Consider the following 22,155-nt stretch of genomic DNA (forward strand, 5'->3'; position numbering starts at 1 on the left):
GAGACAAAATTAGCGATGTTCTCCAAACTCGGCTTGAACTAGACTGATGCTTGAAACATGAGTTAAATAATGTCAATAAAGGAGCCTAAATGGGAAAATTATGCATAGTTATTTGTCAGTCTTAATATCATTGGATGACAAGGTGACCGTCGTACAAAAAGAGTATTTGCAAACATTGTGACAATTTCCTGTGCTCCCCTTACGTATAATCTGGTGATGACCTACATCCTCTGACATTTCCTGTGAGCGTATTCGATACATCTCTGATATGTCTTTGAACATGAGAGTTTGTAAGCTAGATGCAAGGAGGAGTGAAATGTTTAGGCATATGAACAATATTATGTATAAACTAAGATTAAATAAATTTCCAATTATTCATCTGCGCATTAGTGTGTGAAATTTCAAAATGATATGTCCATATTTGACGAAATTTATACGATGATAAATATTTCACCTGTTTGTGAACTCCGCGCCCATTGTAAACCTATTGAAAAATGCTGTTTTTTCTTCCGTAAGGAAGAGATCTATTAGTGAGTGAAAGTGTGTGTGTGTGTGTGTGTGTGTGTGTGTGTGTGTGTGTCATCATTCTCTCCAAAACTGATGGCTCAATTCAAACAAAATATGATACAACTGTTGCATTGAGTAATGGCAAGAACTGATTAAGTTGTGGTAAATAACCCATGAATATTAATGAGCTATTTGCATAATTAATCGATTGATTGTCTGGTCGCACACACACTTCCTTTCGAAAGTGCGCCACCAACGTCAATGTAAGGTAAATCAGGAAGCTACGGAATGGATACATGCTGTCATTCTACACTGAGAAACACTCTGTTTTCAGGGGTTTCAAGTGTTTGTATTGATATTTTCGTTGAATCTGAAGATTATTACATCAAAGCAAGGAGGTGAGCACTGAAAATACACATCATCTGTAAGCTTTATTGCAAAAACATACAGTCATGATCATCTGCTCACTTCACACCTTTCACACATGTATACGATTTGGAGCAGATGGTGCGTCTGTCAATCTCGATCGAAATATGAATGTATACACTTTACCCAGGGACAAGTAGGGCAACAATACCTTACCACTTCACTGTATTAAAGTTGTTCAACTGTTACGATGCATACCATGAAGTATGTAAACTTTCTGATGCGTAATAGCAATGTTATGCGGGTTTCAATTTTGTTTATTATTTGCCGTGGAAACGTATGTACATATCCCAGGTATGTAGGGCATCACGACAACAGTTTTGACAACTAACTTTCACTGGGACTTGAAAAAATCACAGATATAGAGCTAAATTTCTTGCATAAATCATGAAATTGCAAGACTACCCTTACGGAAGGCATTCAGTTTAAATCTGGGTATCACCGTAGGCCAAGAAAAAAAAGAATTGCCTGGATCTTTTTTTTTCTTGTGTTTGTCCAACCAATGCAGACTGCAGATCCAAGGGAAAACACAAAATAACTCTCCCTAGATTAATTGCTACTTCAGGGAAGACAACTGCAAAACTAATCATGAACAATTAACAAAAAATTTGCGTCGTCACACCACTTTAGGCAACATTTCCTGACCAGAAACAACAACTTTATTTTGTGTGGCCATGGCAACTAATTACCGAAAATATGCCAATACCTTTAACATTAAAACTAAAAGCAAAACAGATAATATTTTCCAAAGCCAAATGATCACGTATATTGCAAAGAGAACAACAGGGTTGGATAAGTAACTGGATAGTCATTCAGCAAATAAACATCTATACTTAGCATGGCTCACCATGTTGATAAACATTTTTTTAAAGCAGTACAGTAATTGTGCTACAGTGCCATTGGTGCTATTTTTGAGTATGCTTGTTATTTTGCCCAGGGCAAGGAATAGGACAAAAGACTAAATTTGTCCCAAAAGGGTACTGTTACATAAATTAAAGGCACGGTTGGGATTAGGTTTCAAATTTATAATTGAAAAAAAAACATATCAGACTGAGCTATAGAAAAAGTGTGGCTAAGACATAAGACTTTCCCTGTGTTATACATGTACTTATGGCTGCATGATAAGATGATACTAATGCAAGAACCAAGGATTGCAATTCTGGCCTTTAAATTGGTGAGGACAGTACTATAACCATGTTATAATGGTAAATTCATTCAGTCTGGAGATTTATCCACAATACATAGCTGGACAGCATTGTGCAAATGTGTACCTATACTCTTTATCTAACGAGGATATGGATTTTTTCAGTGAAAGCTCGTGTACAGAGTCAGTTTGCAGTCTACAACTCAGTCAAGACATGATATCAGTGACAGTCACACAGAAAATGGCTCCATTTATTGTCAGTTCATCTTCAGTAGGCAAGTACAAGGCTTTTTTATCATTTGTTCTTACTAGTAATGTTTCAATAGTGCTATAGGTATGGTGAAATGTCTCTGTGTGTATGTATGTGTGTGTGTTTTAGCACAACTGAACTAGTAGTGCTATAGGCATGAAAAAGTGTCTATGTGTAGTTCTGTGTGTGTGTGTGTGTGTGTGTGTGTGTGTGTGTGTGTGTGTGTGTAAAGAACTTGAAGTCAAACCACTGGGCTGATTGCCTTGATATTTGGCGGGTATATTTACCTTTGGTGTCTAGTTGGGAAATTTTACCAATCAAAGTAATCTTACCACCGTGAGTGATTTGTGTCAGGAAATGTGATTTTTGGCAAATAACTATAAAACTCGATCTGTATTATAGATTAGCCTGAAATTGTATGGGAACATTCTTATGGAAGTTTAGATTAAGAATTGTTCATGACATGGTAACGCCATCAGTGATTTGCAAATTTGGGCTAAAAATGTGTCTTTTTGGTACAAAATATCTAATTCCAAAACTACTGAGCGGATAGGGATAAAATTTAATGGGGATGCTTCTGGGGGTGTATAGGGGAAGAAACATTTAATATAATGATCAATTTCAATATGCAAATTAGGTGTAACATGAATTTTGGTGAAAAAATTTTACCTCAAAAAGCACTTGTTCAGTGAGACTGAAATTGGTTAGATGTTTCTAGAAGTGTTATTCTGCAGATTTTGTTCAAAACAATTCAGCACAATTGGCCATAGTAACCATACCCAGGCCAATAGCAACAACCAAATGCCAGTATATTTTGCTAAAATAACTCCATCGGGTAGGTAAGTGAGTAAACATTAAAAAATGTATGGAAATATCCCTAGCAACATGACCACACCCATAGCTACAGCCAAATGATGTATTTCACAAAGATAAGGGATTCTTAGACAAGTGAATAAACATTCAAAAAGTATGCAAATATGCCTAGCAACAAGACCACGCCCATAGCAACAGCCACATTATCAGATATATTGCAAAGATAGCAATATGGATAAATAGACAAGTGAATAAACATTCAAAAACTATATGCAAATATATCTAGCAACATGACCATGCCCATAGCAACAGCCAAATGATTGTGAATATTGCAAAGATAACAATAGGGTTGGATAGGCACCTGGATAGTCATTCAGCAAATGAACGCCTATATCTAGCATGGATCAGCATGTGGATAAACATTTAAACATAGCCCCTGTTTTTATGGGTGTGGTCTTGTTGCTAGGCGTGTTTGCATACCCTTTTTTGAATGTTTATGAACTTGCCTGCCCTTCCCACATTTAATCTTTTCAATATAAACTATCATTTAGCTGTTGGTATCATCATGGTATTGTTGCTAGGCATATTTGCATACATGGTTTGAATCTGTTTTCACTTATCATATTGGTGCGGGTTAACACCCTTACACGGAAAAGCCTCCAGTACTGTGGTTCAGACAATGTCTATGTTTAGAATAGTTGCAGTAGACTGCCCATCCCCACCCTCCCTCCTGACCATGTATTTGTTCATTAAGGAAGACTGGCAAGCCCACAATAATAGATAAATTGTTCACAGTAACAATCATGGGTACTTGAATGTGTTTAGTACCTTACCCATTACCGTAAATAATAGTCAATCAGATCAGTAGTAAAGGTAAAGACGTCAATTTTGGCACAGATAATGGATATAAACTATAATTTCAGTCTTCAAAATTTTGTGTCAATTCAAGCAATATGAACCCACTTTGCCAGCCACGGCAATTCAACACAGATAAATGTTCAAACCCACAATCATTAACTTGAGAACTTGCAAGGTCAGATTGAAATATCTACAAAGTAATAATCAAGTATAGACCACACATGAGGTAGAGACACCAAATTTGTCACAGATTATGAATATAAATGAAAAATTTGTGTTTTTTCAAGCATCGGAACCCACCTTGCTGTCCGTACAAAGTTTGACACTGATACAACATAGCCATATTCATTAGCATAGATCATTCCTAAATGCCCAAGTTGAATAGAGAAATCGTGTGATGTCTGCATCTGCACACATCATACACATGGCTGGCCATGTGCTCGACTTCTGTTACGTAAGTAATGAAGGTATTCAGTAATGCATAACCCAAATTTCATAACATAAATGACGTTTTTCTTTCACATTTTTACTACAGATTTGTTTTAAATAACTTAACAATTAATTGGATCAAATAGTATAACTAACCTTAGAGGTTAAATTTAGTTTGTAATTTGTTTCACACTAAATATGGTTAAATTCAGTTGATGAATCCACACCTGAAATTTGCTGGCCATGCACTCCATGGAAAAAGCTATCCAATTTTAAACAATTTATGTTACACCAGGTAGCACGAACTCGTACATGTCTAAAACAAGGCCATTTTTTCAATGTATTATTTTTTTTCAATGTTTTATGTCAAATTTTGAAAAAATGATCCACATATTATGGTTATTTTGGTTACCATGGCAACAGATGTTCATCAAATGTCCCCTTTTTGAACTTAGCATAACAAACTACCCCAGGTAGGGTGGTTAATATTCAAATAAACTTGATTATTATCAAAATTATTGTTATTATTATTATTACAAGTGAAGGGGTTTAAATATTATATAATAATAAGCATTGTGTGAGAGACAATTTAGAGGAATGGTGCCTTTTGGTCCTATTGTCAATAAAATGTATCCGCTTGAGCATATATTTGTTATGCCTGCTCATATTTGCTATTTGCTATGCTGGCTGACGTTTGAGGGCACCCTTTCACAACTTTATCTGTACATACTTAATTCAGCATTCAATTTGTGAGAGCCTAAGGGTGACCTTTCTTTTGTTTCTCATCTCCAGTGGAATAATCAGGCGGGGCGGGCGGGCGAAATAAAAAAAGGGGGGGGCAAGGAAAAAAATCTGTATTTTTTCAGTTCTATTCTCTGTCCTTTCTGTCCTGTCAGTCTCTCTACAACTTCTTTCTTTTCTCTTCTCTTTATTGAATTCCTTGTTACAGGTCTCTTTCCTTCATTTTAGCAAGGTTGACAAGTCCGTAGAACAACTTTGTAAGAAGATGAATACTTATCATCCTGATGGGTGTATATCTATAACCATGAAATATTGTATGATTTTATCAGGAGTACTAATACATTCGTCCTATTAATCAAAGTGGCATTGACATCGCTTATAATTTTTTCAAGTTATCCAATTTAAACTTTAGTATGTAACTTTTTGAAACACTTGCGTGATTGTCATCAGTGTGCTAAAGGAATTTTTATTTATATAAATCATTACTTCTATGAAACATTTTTCTCCTTTGTGAACTTGTCAAAATAATCCACCAAATAACATGTAACCATTTCTAGAACTCAGAACTCCTTTGGGATTTACTGTTTAAAAGTAATTAAAAGTAATAATGTAAACATCGGTAACATGCCATGCAAGTCTTGGTTGACCTTGCAGTACAGTATACATTGTGCGTCTTCTGTAACTTGTAACTAGTGTTGTTACTAATGTTAGCAATAGGCAATAGCAAGACGTTGTTGCATAGTGTCGACACCGACAAATTTACATTCAAACATTCCAATGCTGAAACTATTTAAATCATCAATCACTGCTCCTTTTAAGTCATTTTGTACAATTTTTGTAACATCCATGCCTAAAACCTGTGTTTATGACACAATTGAAGCTTGTGTAATTTGTCCCCGATGATACAACTGATTTAAAGCTAAAAACTGGTCAAGAAATTGTTTTTTTGAGGAATGCAGTATGACTTTTACCAATTTTAAGCATAATTTTGAAAATGATAGAAATATTCTGAGCTATTATTACATTGCAGCAAAATGCGCACGCGACGGCATTAATTTCGAGCCCTGTCCCTCATCAAACCTCAACGACTTCAGCCATGAAAGACACATGCTGCTCCGACGTAACAAGAAAAGCCCACCTCAGAGTCACAAGAAACCTACAATTATTGCAGCTATGCTGGCCTGTATAGTTTAGGTTAATGATATCGTAAAGTGAATATAGTGAATAATAAGTGAATGTCCTCAAAAACAATCTGTGATTCCATGTAGCCTCTAGGTTGACATTATAACATACAGTTGATAGATAGTCTTTGATTCCATGTAGCCTGTAGGTTGACATTGTAATATACAGTTGATAGGCAGTCTATGATTCCATGTAGCCTGTAGGTTGACATTGTAACATACAGTTGATAGACAGTCTATGATTCCATGTAGCCTGTAGGTTGACATTGTAACATACAGTTGATAGACAGTCTGTGATTCCATGTAGCCTGTAGGTTAACATTGTAATGTACAGTTGATAGACAGTCTTTGATTCCATGTAGCCTGTAGGTTAACATTGTAAGGTACAGTTGATAGACAGTCTGTTATTCTATGTAGCCTGTAGGTTGACATTGTAACATACAGTTGATAGACAGTCTATGATTCCATGTAGCCTGTAGGTTAACATTGTAACATACAGTTGATAGACAGTCTGTTATTCCATGTAGCCTGTAGGTTGACATTGTAACATACAGTTGATAGACAGTCTATGATTCCATGTAGCCTGTAGGTTGACATTGTAACGTATAGTTGATAGACAGACATTAGATCAACCACTGATTCATGACATCTTTCAATCCTTTTTCTTCCCAGAGGGTATTTATTTGTACACAAGAACACTTTACATAGAAAGAGGATTAAGCTGTCTAAAGATTTCTTTGCGCAATACCACTGACCAATCTCTGCACTGTATACACATCTGTTTTTATTTTGTACATTTGTTTGTTTGTTTGTTTTTTCTATTCCTGGCAAGAATCCAGTTATTCTGCAACTCTTTATCATATGAATGAATAACACAATATTACAATGGGGTACATAAATTTTGTTTCACACTTAAATTTGATCAGGGATGAGCAAATCTATTTCTAAGCTTATTAATAACAATGTAGATGTACCGACAAGACTATCCTAAGCTCAGTACAAGTGTCTTTCAAATATAGAACAAACTTTGATTGTCATGAGAAGGACACAAGATTTCGATGCAGCATGATTGTGAACTCCTTAATATTTACTTTAGCATGATTGTTTCACGAAGAATTTCGAGAATATCAAGAAGACTAAATTGACACAGGTGTGCATGGCCCCTCTGTTTGCATGCAATACGGACAACAGAGAGACAATGCAAAATCAAACAATTCGACATATCATCCAACTGTACTACTAGCTATACAATCACTGATTGTAAAATTTGATGAACGAATCCATCAGTAGAATTTAAGCATATTTAGTGTGAAACACAAATCACAAACAAAATTAAACCTCTTAGATTTATACTATTTAATCTTATTACATTTTTAAGTTATTTAAAATGAAATTTTTAGTAGAAATGTGAAAGAAAAACATTATTTTTACCTTCCGTAAGGAAGGTGATAATATACTGATAAAGTCTGTGTCTGTGCGTGTGTGTGTGTGTGTCTGTATCACCATTTCCGAAAAAACTGCTGCATCAATTCAAACGAAATTTCATAGACATGTTGCTTAGGGTAATGGCCAGAACTGATTAAGTTTTGGTAATAATCCGATGAATATTAATGACCAATTTCAGTAATTAATCGATCGAACAAGTATAAAGTTGGCATCAGATTCAGATTCAGATTCAGATTCAGGCAGCGTTATCCTATGAACGTTATATTGAGCGTCAGATGGCCTCAGATCCGAATCTTAATCTGATGCCAACGTTATACTCGTGCTCTACACTACTGAGAAAGACTCTGTTTTCAGGGGTTTCATGCCAACCTTATTTTGTGTTTCCCTTGGATCTGCACTTTGCATTGGCTGCGATGCACAAACACGAGAAAAAAGAAGACAGAGGCAGTCAGATGGCCTCAGATCCGAATCTGAATCTGATGCCAACTTTATACTCGTGCTCTACACTACTGAGAAAGACTCTGTTTTCAGGGGTTTCATGCCAACCTTATTTTGTGTTTCCTTTGGATCTGCACTCTGCATTGGCTGCACAAACACGAGAAAAAAGAGCAAGGCAGGGTATTTAAGTGATTCAAACTCACCAGAAAAGAATTTTTTTTTCTTGGCCTTAAAATAGGTTTACAATGAGCGCAGAGTTCACAAACAGGTGAAATATTTGTCATCATTTCAATATCGTCAAATATGGACTTATCATTTTCAAATTTCATACACTGATGCGCAGATGAATAAAGAGAAATCGTGTCTTGTTAGATTTCGATTAGAAGTTTAGGAAGTACAGTAAAATGTCGATTATCCGAACGCTTACCAGGACATGCGGTCAGATATGCGGTCAGTTCGGATATGCGATCTGCATCGAGATGGGACGGGGCAGGGTCAAAAGGTCGCACTCATACAGAATGAACGTACACATACGCTGCATATCACACTTACACATGTTACATGCACTCTCAGACAAATGAAATATGGAAAGCCACAGCTGACTTAGTGTGCAATTACTATTATTGTATGCGCTAACACTATGTTATTATGTGCATTAAATATTTTATTATGTGCAAATCTTAAGTTATTATGTGCATACTGTATTATTATATGTACAGTTACTATTATTATATGTGCTAACACTATGTTATTATGTGCATTAGATATTTTATTATGTGCAAATATTAAGTTATTATGTGCATACTGTATTATTATATGTACAGTTACTATTATTATATGTGCTAACACTATGTTATTATGTGCATTAAATATTTTATTATGTGCAAATCTTAAGTTATTATGTGCATACTGTATTATTATATGTACAGTTACTATTATTATATGCGGTAACACTACGTCGTTATGTGCATACAGTAGTTTATTAAGGGCTTTCGTTAAGATCCCCCGCTAGAGGGCACACTTTCTCGGATTCAAACACGCACGCGCAGACTCGAGTTGCTGTTGTGTTATCCTTTTGTGAGCACGTCCCGTCGTCGTCTGTCATGGAGTCTGTTCTGTCAGATTTAGGTCTGTCAGCTTTCACAGCACGTTTCTTGACAGAGGGAGTCACTTTCTCTCATGTGCTCGACATGACTGAGGAAAATTTAATAAGTTTTGGTGTCAGAAGATTGGGTGACCGACTTGATTTAAGAAGTCGGTGCCGGGAAGCTTTGGGGCGGGCCGGGCCTGGGAGCTGACAGGGGGTCCAACTCGTGCGGCAACTTGATCGTCTAGTGACGTCTAGATCGAGATCTACCATAACTAAGGGGAGAACCATATGATTTCGGGGGGGGGGGTATGGAGGAAGTAGGTATGGGAGCAAATGTTTTTCCCAGTCAGAGTGACAGCAATTTTTTTTTCTACTGTCAGTCCTGCATCAATTTTTTTTTCAAATGGAGTAGCAGTGCAATTTTTTTTAAAAATTAATCATTAAGTTTGAATGCGTTGTTCATACTTATACCACGTCACAATGGTTCACAACTGTACCTCTAAATAACTTGTTCTGTGCAAGTAGAAGAATTAGCAGTTAGTATGAAAGACGTCTGTCTACGTTAAATTACAACTTTAAATTATAGAACAGTTCCAAAATCAACTCTGATCAGTACTAAACTTGCTTTTCTTTGAATCAGTCAATTCCTGTAAGTTCTCAGGGAAGATATTATTTTTTGTATTTCGTTATATTTGTTGTTCCTCAATTTTCATTGTCAACTTGAGAAAGATTTATTTGTACATCTTTATAAGAGATTTATATTGAAAGAAAAACACTAGATTTTAACACTAGTTTATTGACTCCTGTCTTGTTTTTTAAATTGTCTTAATTTACAGAAACCAAATAGTCCCCTTCAGATATTGACTGTGTCATTGAGATATTGCAACAAAAATCCTGAAATATGTTTTCTTGGGTCAGAAAAGGAAAGGAAAACTTTGTGTGCACTTGGGTTTAAAGCAGAGCTATATAGTGCATGTTTTAATGATAAGTGCTGGGAAAAAACAGGAATTTATACTTGTATTAAAAACATTTGCGGCACCTATGGCGAATAAGGTTTCCAAATTTGCTCATTTCTGACATTTTTTTTTTCACTTCTGTCTGTTATGACAATTTTTAGCTCCGCTGTCAGCGAAAGCTGAAAGCGTAGCTTTAGGTATAGGTGGGTATTGAGGTATAGAGAGTAGAGTGAATCATAGGTGTCCGTCAAACTTTTATATTTTCACTATCTACTCCGAAAGTGACAGTCGGAATTCTTCGATATTTGGTGTGCATGTTCCCTGGGGGGGGGGAGGCTGTTCAGATTTGTTCATGCCAAGTTGATCTGTGCCAATTTCAATTTTTTATGATTTTTTTTCCAAAAATGACATTTTCATCAACTCCTCATAAACTTCAAGTCAGATTGCTTTGATATCTGGTGTGTTGATGCACAGGAGGTAGCTTACTTAGATTGTTAATTTCAAGTCAGCACGTCTTCTCTTCTATTTTTTATGATTTTTTTTTTGAAATTTGAAAAAAAAATGAATATGTTAATGAGCATAATGACCGACGCCATATTGGAAATCAGTCCGCGAGACTTTAGGTAAAGTGCAACTTTTCAAAAGACACTATTGACGTCAAACAAGCAATGTAATATGTGCTATAGTCTTAATTCTACGCATTGTGTGCCCAAATGACAAATATTTGTTCGAAAAAGGTTTGTAAACTTCAAATCCAATTCACACACCACCCCTCCTACAGAATGGTTCATTCCAGTATATGCACCTCACGATCAAGTGAGCTCTATGAGCATGCCTGAACTGAAGTGTATGGGACGATTTTTGACAGAGTCAGTCGTCAATAAAAACGATAATACTCTTTCTGAAATTATCACATTTTGAAAGGGAAAGTACTTTGTGGTTCATTTATGGAATTTTGTTTTTGTACGATCAATCTTGGTGGCAAAATTACAGCGTCAAAATTACCGATGTGGTAGTTCCGTACGGTGACAATCTCAAGTAGGTTGATGATGGCGCTGCACTAGTGGCGACGTGGCGGATAGTTGCTCTCGTAAATGTTTTGTGTTTTGCGTAGTGCGTCGTCTATTCTACCAGTAAGTTATACATAATATACAAAAAGGTATCTAGTATGAGTTCCAGTCTGTATCAACTGTTCTTAGTACTCCTGGTTGTGCTACTCGGACTTTCTAATTTCTGCTGCATTGTGTGTATGGAACACGGCACTGGCCATGGTGACTTCTACACTTACAGCCGGGAATGTCTACTTCGCTTACGTGGCCCAACCAACCAGGTGTCATCATACATACAACATGTCGACTTTCCAGTGGAAGTTCTACCTTCAAGTCAAATTGCACAAAGTGATGAAGGCCATCATGCAACGCAAGGCAGAATGAAGAAAAGGAAAAGGGGTAAGAAAGGCGGAATAAGACAGAAATTGAAAAGAAGTAAAAATTGCCGTATGCCATTACCAAGCGTCTTATTAGCAAATGTTCGTTCACTCAGCACAAAAGTAGATGAACTCCAAGCCAATACAAAGTATATGCATGAATATAAGAAAGCTTCTCTCTTCGCTTTTACTGAGACCTGGTTAAACAATCAGACCCAAGACCAAGATCTGTTTATTGAAGGGTTTGGAACACCTATTCGTTTGGATAGAGATACACAATCGACAGGTAAACAACATGGTGGTGGAGTATGCTTTTATGTGAATAAGCAATGGTGTAACACAGTAGTTGTTCGTGATGCATTCTGTACACCTGACATTGAACTGTTGTCGATATCACTTCGTCCACATTATATTCCAAGAGAGTTTCCACAATTATTTTTCACTCTCGAGTCTCTCGTATACATTCACCCACGTGCTAATGCATCCAAAGCCATTGAACACATTTCAAATAATATTCAAACATTGGAATCCATCTGTCCCGACGCTCCGAAATTCATACTTGGGCGATTTTAACCATTGTTCCCTTCACAAGAATTTCAAAACATTTCAGCAGTATGTCACCTGTCCAACTCGTTTTGACAGGACATTAGACATGTGTTATGGAACAGTAGAAAATGCATATAAATCAATAGCATTGCCTCCATTGGGATCAGCAGATCATAACGTCATTCTACTTGCACCGATCTACAAGCCCGTAATTCAGCGTATTCATAGTGTTGTGAAGTCTGTAAAGACATGGACGGCTGATAGTATCGTCAGCTTACAAGGCTGTTTTGACTGCACAGACTGGCAGGTGTTCTATGAAACAAGCAGTGACCTTAATGAACTAGTAGATGTTATATCATCTTATGTAACATTTTGTGTTGAATCTGTAATACCTACCAAACAGTTTAAAATTTTTCCGAACAACAAACCATGGATAACTAAGGATCTTAAATCAGTTCTAAATAAAAAGAAAAGAGTATTCTTTACGGGTAGCATGAGTGATAAGAAGGAAGTGAATAAGGAGGTTAGATTGGCTATCAGGAATGCTAAACTAAAGTACAAAAACAGAATAGAATCAAAGTTTACCCAGGGTAACTTTCGTATGGCTTGGCAGGGAATCAAGAATATGGCAGCTGTTAATTTAAACTCGGAAACAAAACATACCAAAGTCACTCTTGAAGGTGTAACCGACATTGAGTTACCAAATGTCTTTAACAAATTCTTTACCCGTTTTGAGACCCATGATTTCTCTTCAGAAATTACAAATATGAAAACGTCGTTACTGTCTGAAAACACCATGTTAATTAATGAGGCACAAGTTGCCAAATTCTTGAAATTGATTAATGTGAACAAATGTCCAGGCCCTGATGGGATTTGTGGTCGTACTCTTAAATTCTGTGCAGACCAGCTAAGTGGCGTACTTCAACACCTTTTCCAAATCTCCCTAGACACTTCTATCATACCAGCAATGTGGAAGTCTTCAAAAGTCATTCCAATTCCTAAAAGAAGTAATTCAAAAGTACCTAACGATTACTTTCTTCGGAAACTGGCATCTTTTTCAGTAGATAACACCATACTATCATTGTTTTACAAATCTTTCATTGAAAGCATACTAAGCTTTCTGTTATCTGCTGGTTTTGTAATTTAAATTTGAAGAACAGAAATTCTCTGGAAAGAATTGTCACCATAAGTTCAAAAATTATTGGCGTACCACAAAGAAGTCTTTTGTCATTTTACAATCAACAAATCGTGAGAAAGGCTCGTTCAATTTTAGATACAGACCACATTTTAACACATGAATTCGATTTCCTTCCATCAGGAAGACGTCTTAGATGCCCAACTTGCAGGACAAACCGTCATAAGAACTCTTTTATTCCATCCGCTGTGCGGCTTTTAAATAAGACATTTTAGATACTCATTTTGTAGTTAGAATTGTTTTTAATGTTCTGTAACCTCTTATCGTGTGTTTTTTTCTTTGTACCAGTCTGTTGCCTCTTATTTTCCGTCTATATTTGATGTGTATATTTGATGTATGTTCTGTCCGCCAAAATGAATTGCCCATTTGGGATAAATAAAGTTATTGAATTGAAAGTACCCGGATGCATGAGGGACTAACCCGGAAGCAAGTCGTTGCCAGCCATACGTTACAGTGGTAACATCGTCCGAGAAATCGCTGCATTCAGAGTGTCATTATTCACAGAATTGTTTTTTTCGAGTGAAAACCCGTCTTGAATTGTATAACTCTAACAAATGAAGATATGTCAAGTTATATTTTGAAAGTTGTATCGCTAGTTTGAGACGATTTTCTCACGTACTATCGGGGCTTACTTGGACTTGGACCTTACTCCAGTTCATCGGGAAGTTTAGCCAGCCCGATAATTCTTTCTGGTTTAGTTTACAACACTTTTGATCGCGCAGATTTTGTTGTTGTGATGAAAAGACATTAAAAAAAAAGATCACTTCAACCATTTCGTTGTGTTTTCTTTATGAAAGGTAATCGAACATGAACGAGTGTTACCACTGTAACCAGGAGGGTCTATGCTGTAACGTATGGCAAGGGTTCGACATACACGCTGGTCCGCTATCCCGCGAGTCTAGTAACTTTCTGTAAGGACCATGTACCAGTAAAGGTTACTAATGCCATTGCAGGTAGTCCGACGGGATAGTGACTTTTCGATAGGTATATCAGGGAGCTCAGAATTCAAACCACCGGCTATATGGTGAATTCACGGTCATAGTAAAATTCATTTGATTTTTAATTTGCTATTTTGACCAACTCCGGTTGTCTATTCGCGATAAAATTACGATTAGTTTGGAAACGGGGTAGATTTTCTATGATTCCGTGTCATAAAAGCATGTGTTGTGTAGTTTTCGAAAAGCACACCCGGTGGGAAAGTCGCCCAACAGACGATCTCGCGCCATTGCTGTACTACGTGGCACTTTATTCTGGCGGGGTGTCTCTTGAAAACGGGAATAGCGAACGATGAGCCAATCAAGTGAGACCTTTCAAATGTAGCTAATATTATAGCCAATAAAATTAGTTGTACGATGATATGTGAGACCTTTCAAATGTAGCTAATATTATAGCCAATAAAATTAGTTGTACGATGATATGTGTATAATAAGTCCTCTACACTGTAACAAGTAAATAGTAAAGTTGAAATATTTGTCGCATGAATTCGTATTTATGTACGGATGCGTAGTCTTTCTGAACAGTAATTCTTAGATCAGTTAGTATTTAAACTACGTTTCTGAGTTGATTGTTCGGTAGGTTATTGACGAGCTCCCTTTGTAAAAACGCTATACAAATTGGATGTCGGCGTTCGCCCGGCCACGCTCAACGGAACTAGTGAAGCTCAATCATAACAATGGTGGCTGTCAAAATCGAAGACGCAATTTGACCGTGTTGTTATTTCAGTGAGTTTATTCAGCAAGAAAACAACGTGTTCTATGTTTTTGTACTTCCTACATGATGTGATGATCGTTTTTTTACCGGTACAACTTACAGCCTACAATGAAACTGCTAACTTACTTAGTAACACTGACCATGGATGTATTAGTGATACATCACTAATACATCCATGCACTGACACGATTCCGTGTTCCGTGTTCCGTGTTCATGTTTTGGTATTCAGTTTGAAAAATTGAAATCCTGAACTTTATTTTGCGAACGGTTTTGTCATTTCTTAGTAATTATAGGGCCGACTGTATCACGTTTAACGTTTATGTCAACCCGGAAGTACATAGACACGAAAATAGACGAAGTGACTTGTACATGTAATTAGTAACAAAATTTTGCTGTAACTGCTGGTAACCTTCAAATTTATTTATTTTTATGTTGTAAATACATTTTAATATGCACTAAGGACAACACTAAAGACTTGCTCTATGGGAAGGTAATTTTTTGTCTTTTAAAAATGCAATAGTTAGATCAATGTGTACCAGAAATGTTATGTGGTATTTAAGCTAGAAATAAGACCACATAACATCTTATTACTCCCCCCCCCCCCCCAATTAAGACAAACAACTCACAGAAAGCAACAACAAAAAAGAGAAGAAGCTCCAAAACATAAAAAAGAGAATAAAATTACAGTAAGGAGTTGATGATGCACAAACAACTACAACGAAATAGACAGTTCAATTACAACAGTGTTTGAAATAAATATGGGGTTTGGAAAAGTGAATTAGAAGTAGAGCAAAAACGAAGAGAGATGAAGAGCCTAAGTGAACAAGCGAAAGCACTTAAAGATAGGACCACCACATTTTTTTGCAGGACTACTACGTTATCAATTTTACTAGTCCTGTGGGATAGTGACTTTTACTCCAGTGTCGAACCCTGTTGGCTGAGAATGACTCTCTTTCGGGTACTTGGGGATTGTCGCCGTACGGAAACTAAGATGGCGATTAATACATTTCTTCCCTATATATATATATATCTACTACAACTAGTACAAGTTGAATGTTGTTGACTTGGTAAATTTGTTAGAAAATTGAAATTCAAATTGCCTCAAAATTATTTTAGATCCCTGGTTTATTTCATTCATCATTAAAATTTTCCAGGGTTAAAGCTGTAAGACACTGGAATTATTTATAGCCAACCTGAAAATCCTCTTTTTTTCTTCTTTTTCTTGTGTGCATTTCCCAGTCATTTTTTCCCTGAGATTTTGTGCAATTTTTCATAACAATAGATTTTTGTTATAAAATGGTGACTATGGTATAAAAGTACAATACATTACCAACTTCTGTGTAAAATGTGTTTTATAGTGAGACATCATATGAAACCACTAACCACTTTATTGCATCGCTAAAACAAAACTGCATAGTAAAGAGCTGAAGAACTGAACCACTTCTACATGTCACCAAAATAAAAAAATAAAATAAAATAAAAACAGCGGAGCTATTCTGACCGATAGGTCGCTTGTTTTTTCTCAAGCCATTACAGGATCAAAAAAAAAGAATTTCTGGTTCACCTGGAAACAAATTTTTTTTCTCAAAATCCTCCATACAGAACAATGATAGTACTATGTTGAGTATGCACATAATGTCCTAAAGTCTGTCCATAATATACTATCGAGTTAACGTTATAACATAGCGTTAGCACATAGAATAATAGTAACTGTACATTGAATAATGCAGTATGCACATAATAACTTAGGGTTAGTACATAATAAACTGTTTAATGCACATAATAACATAGTGTTAGCATATACAATGATAGTAACTGTATATTGAATAATACAGTATGCACATAATAACTTAAGGTTAGTACATAATAAACTATTTAATGCACATAATAATATAGTGTTTGCACATACAATAATAGTAACTGTACATAAACTATTCAATGCACATAATAACAGTGTTTGCACATACAATAATAATAACTGTACATAATAAACTATTAAATGCACATACTAACATAGTGTTTGCACATACAATAATAGTAACTGTACATAAAAAACTATTAAATGCACATACTAACATAGTGTTTGCACATACAATAATAGTAACTGTACATAATAAACTATTTAATGCACATAATAACATAGCGTTTGCACATACAATAATAGTAACTGTACATAGAATAATACAGTATGCACATAATAACTTAAGGTAAGCACATAATAAACTATTGAATGCACATAATAACATAGTATTTGCACATACAATTATAGTAATATATAAACTGTCTGTCAGTGGGAGCGATCTGGTCAATCACACCAGCATGTTTTCGTTGTCGACATCATCTGATACTGTTTCACCACTAGTTGTTATGATCGGTTCTGTAACTGCTTCATCAGGGATGCTCAACTTGAGTTTGTGCAATGCATTCCAGGATTCCGAAGCTGAAAAAGTTTTACACCTTTGAAAATCTTTATTGGAAAAAGAAACGAAACTCCTTTCACTTCTGACCAACAATCATCTTTTCGGTATCACAGTCAATCAATGATCAACAATGCCGCAACAGATATAGAGCTAAATTTCTTGCATAAATCCTTACATTCAGTTTAAATCTGGTATGTTATGAAGTTTGGGCTATGAATTACTGAATTCGTTCATAACTTAAGTCGCAAATGTAAACAGATCTAGATGTGGCCATAATGTGTGAATACATTGCACACTTGCAGACCAAAATGAACTGAATATTCTTTCAGAATATGGAAAACAAAAGTCGATTATCTAACCACGTAACATTACTCCAACCAATGTTTGGCAATTGGCATGATTGGTAGGCCAGCTTCCCACATGTCCTGTACATGTATGCTGGCTTTCAACACGGTGTAACCATTTCTAAGTTATGATGGTCCGTGATGCCTTGATACTCCATACAACGTTATGTTAAATATTGCTAACAGACCTATAGTCACAATGTATAAAACTTTGTACGTATGTTGCTATTTGACATGTATTTTCGCATTTGCAAATGCTTTGTGAGCATAATATTTTTGGGATCAAAACAAATTCAATTGAAAGCAAAATCGATTTTGTCGGATGAGAATTAAAATGGGTCAAACCCCCACAACCAAAATACAGAAATTTAGTTTTTTATTCAACATTGAACTATTGATTTCACCCCTAAAGCCTTGCTGTTCCGGTCAATGTGTGGCGATCAGAAGTTGTAGAGATACACGAATCGGAGTATGTTATACCTCGATAACGTATGACATTTTCTTATTGACTAGGTTTCGCTACACCCAGTAGATGGTTATGCCTAAATAGTGTATTCTAATAACATAGGGAGACTGGAAGCGGGATATAAGTATTCAAATTAGACGTGCTCAGTATGAAGCACATGTAAACAGCTGACATGAGTTGGGCTTACTCAAAAACCGGACCTGAAATTGATTACCTCCCGTAAGGGTACGGGAGGTATTAAAAGGGGAATGTCTGTCTGTCTGTGTCTGTCTGTCTGTGTGTCTGTGAAACCATTTCCTAAAAATTGGCTGGCTCAATTGTAATGAAATTTGGAATATATAATCTTCAGGGTAATAGCTAGACCTGATTAGGTTTTGAGCCAGATCTGTTAATGTTTAATTAGAGAAATTTGCATATTAATGAAATCAACTAATTATGCAATATCTTAAGACTGCATACTTCAATTTCAATATAATTTAGTATGTTCGTTAAACATAACAACATACATTATCCTATAAATTCGTTGATGTATCTTACAGCGTTAATGAATATTTTGCATAATTAATTATTTTTGGTAATTAGGCTATATCTTAAGAATACATACTTCAAATTCAACATAATTTAGTACATACGTTAACCATAAGAAAACACATATGTCCTATCAATTTTGTTGATGCACCGTACAGTGTTAATGAATAATTTGCATAATTAATGATTTTCGGTAATTAGGCAATATCTTAAGAATACCTTCAATTGCAATATAATTCAGTACACACGTTAACCATAACAATTGCATATGTCCTGTAAAACTTGTTGGTGTACCTTTCAGTGTTAATGAATAATTTGCATAATTAATGATTCTTGGTAATTAGGCTATATCTTACGACTGCATGCTTCAATTTCAATATAATTCAGTACTTACATTAACCATAACAAATTGTATATGTCCTATACAGTTACTTGATGTACCTTACAGTGTTAATGAATAATTTGCATAATTAATGATTTTCGGTAATTAGGCTATATCTTAAGACTGCATTAAGCAGTATCATACACTCTTACATACATTAACCTAAGAAAGCACGCTTGTCTAAAAAACAAAGCCTGTTACCATAGTTTTTTTTAGTTTAATGAGTTATTTGCATAATTAGCTATTCCCTTACATTCAGTTTAAATCTGGTTTTAGTATTGGCATACCAACACAAATATATAAAAATCCTTCAACCAGCCACAGTGCCGCACTCTAAGATGCCAAGAATACAAATTTCACTGGGCCATTTTTCAGTTGAATGCGACTATGGTGCAGGGCACGTCGACTTCCCTATCACTGCAACTATCAGATACTATATTCCAGTAATGCACATCACTTTAGGGACCTTCATGGTAAAGATGAAATTGGGTCATATTTTATCACAAAGATTTGAAGTATGAATTGGTAAGATCAAATGTTGGGGACTGTGTCTTCGAAAAGTAATTGTTCAACTTATACTTGTCTCTAATCTTGATACATAAGTCAATATCTTCATTCTATCATTTGCCTGAATTATTTATAGTAGCCCACAGGATCTTCTTAAGTTCTTTTCAGAAGGAGTATGGATCAAATTGTTTATAACATGTATATTTAATGATATGTTTATTTTGTGTAAGTTTGTCTAATGATATAGGGTAGTGGTCACTATTAAGGCCTATATTCCAGCGTACTCTACCTTTTCAATTTCTACATTTGTGCTACCATTGACGCTATTTTTTTTATTTGGCCTCATCATTTATGATAGGTCATAATTTTGTATTCCTGCAATTGGTATGTGAAGGAACACAAATCTAGCAGTTTTGCCCTCATGAAAGGCATTCAGTTCACATCTGGTTCTTGTCACATCAACATTTCAAAGTGAAGGAAATGCAGCTTTAGGGGGATATCAGAGTGTTATCACCAGGAAATAGTTGTTTCACACATTGGTAAACACATGTCTATACAGTGTATAGCATTTTGCAATGACTAAAACAACATCACTTTGTCTTTCATTCCAGGTGACATATATCAAATAGGAATTCTCCTCCCTCCATCATCACACCTACTGATGAAGATTATGCCCTTGTCAGAGACTGCTGTGATTTCCATGGTTACTGACAACTGGAAAATACTACCTTTGGTTAACAGGTATCTTCACCAGTTAGAGAGAAGTCATCAATTATGAATTCATAGCAAGGAAAAATACTGCATGACAATGGTGATGATACTACTTTTATGCCAGTATAAACCAGTGCTTAGAGAAATATGTCAAAAAAATAACAGCCTGGACATATACATGTAATAAATTACATGTATTAAGAACATTTATTGTTACAGCTTAAAAGCCTGTATGAATAGAACTTCTTAGTCTGTAAGATACAGACATTCATGTCATGCTATCAGCCATCACTCATCGTTTGTACTATTCTATGGGACTTTGCCTGCTAGATCAAAGAATTTAGGCCATTCCTTGAACTTGTGATTAGAGTTCAAACAGAAGTCGTTTATGTAGTTGAAAAATCAAATAGAAGAGTTTCTGCTTTTGATGTTAAGAACTATTGTTGTTATGATGATACTTGGTAATTTGTACTTAATAAAATGCCAGACTGTGGCCAAAACTTGTGTTTACTATTTATGTAAGATTGGGTGGCTGGTCTCATTTTGACACCTTTTAGAGCATAATGGTATTTGAATCGCTGCAACCCAGTCTGGTTGTGGAAGATATTGGGTAGATTACATGTACTACAGTCGTGGTTAAGAAGCCTGATGGGGCTGAACAACACGACAAACCTTACAGTGTAAGAACTTAATTATGTGCTTCCATGCCGTTTGAACACTTAGCATCATATAACCATTCAGTTTAATAGAGAACATCACCATGGAACTTGGGTACGTCCAAAATGTAGCTTGAAAAGTATCACGTTTATATTAGGTACCTTTATGAAAGGAAAGTGACTCGCACTGCAGTTATCTTCAGTAACATAGGTGTTTTTAGCTCCGCTGTCAGCGAAAGCTGAAAGTGTAGCTTTAGGTATAGGTTGTATAGAATATAGAGAGTAGAGTGAATCATAGGTGTCCGTCAAACTTTTATATTTTCATTATTTTCTCCGAAAGTGACAGTCAGAAATCTTAGATATTTGGTGTGCATGTTCCCTGGGGGGAGGCTATTCAGCTTTGTTCATGCCAAGTTGATCTGTGCCATTTTCAATTTTTTATGATTTTTTTTCATAAAATGTCATTTTCATCATCTCCGTGAAAACTTCTTGTTAGATTGCTTTGATATCTGGTGTGTTGATGCGCAGGGGGTAGCTTACTCAGGTTTGTTAATTTCAAGTCAGCACATCTTCATTTTTATTTTTTATGATTTTTTTTTGTAATTTGAAAAAAAAATGAATATGTTAATGAGTATTATGACCGACGCCATATTGGAAATCAGTCGACGAGACTTTAAGTAAACTGCCACTTTTCAAAAGACACTATTGACGTCAAACAAGCAATGTAATATGTGCTATAGTCATAATTCTACGCATTGGACGCCCAAATACATGAAGTGACAAGCGTTTATTCGAAACAGGGTTGTAAACTTCAAATCCAAATTATGCACCCCTTCTACATAATCAGCCAGTCCGCAACATCCTTATTTGCATACTCTATCCTGATTCGACCAGAAGCTGAAGCTGACCTCATTTGACCGGGTGAATTTCCACAGCAAGTAACACAGGACGTTCTTGGTACTCACTAAAATCACACTTCAGACCC

At 35.8% G+C, this 22,155-nt stretch overlaps 1 protein-coding gene across 6 annotated transcripts in view; it reads left to right on the forward strand.

The window, feature by feature from the left end:
* Positions 1 to 21,002, forward strand: part of LOC144451224 (AP-5 complex subunit beta-1-like) — a 219,229-nt gene extending 198,227 nt beyond the window's left edge. For 4 of the 6 annotated variants that reach the window (XM_078142207.1, XM_078142058.1, XM_078142127.1 and 1 more), the window contains 2 exons: positions 2,243 to 2,352; positions 20,415 to 21,002. In XM_078142207.1, the coding sequence (XP_077998333.1) occupies positions 2,243 to 2,352; positions 20,415 to 20,581 (277 nt within the window). In that variant the 3' untranslated portion in view covers positions 20,582 to 21,002. Of the gene's footprint in view, positions 1 to 2,242; positions 2,354 to 20,414 lie in introns of those variants that run through there. The other 2 variants (XR_013482294.1, XM_078142321.1) reach the window with 2 other exon arrangements.
* Positions 21,003 to 22,155: the final 1,153 nt, after the last annotated feature.

Source organism: Glandiceps talaboti, chromosome 1 (assembly GCF_964340395.1).
Source record: "Glandiceps talaboti chromosome 1, keGlaTala1.1, whole genome shotgun sequence".
Classification (NCBI taxonomy): Eukaryota; Metazoa; Hemichordata; class Enteropneusta; family Spengelidae; genus Glandiceps; species Glandiceps talaboti.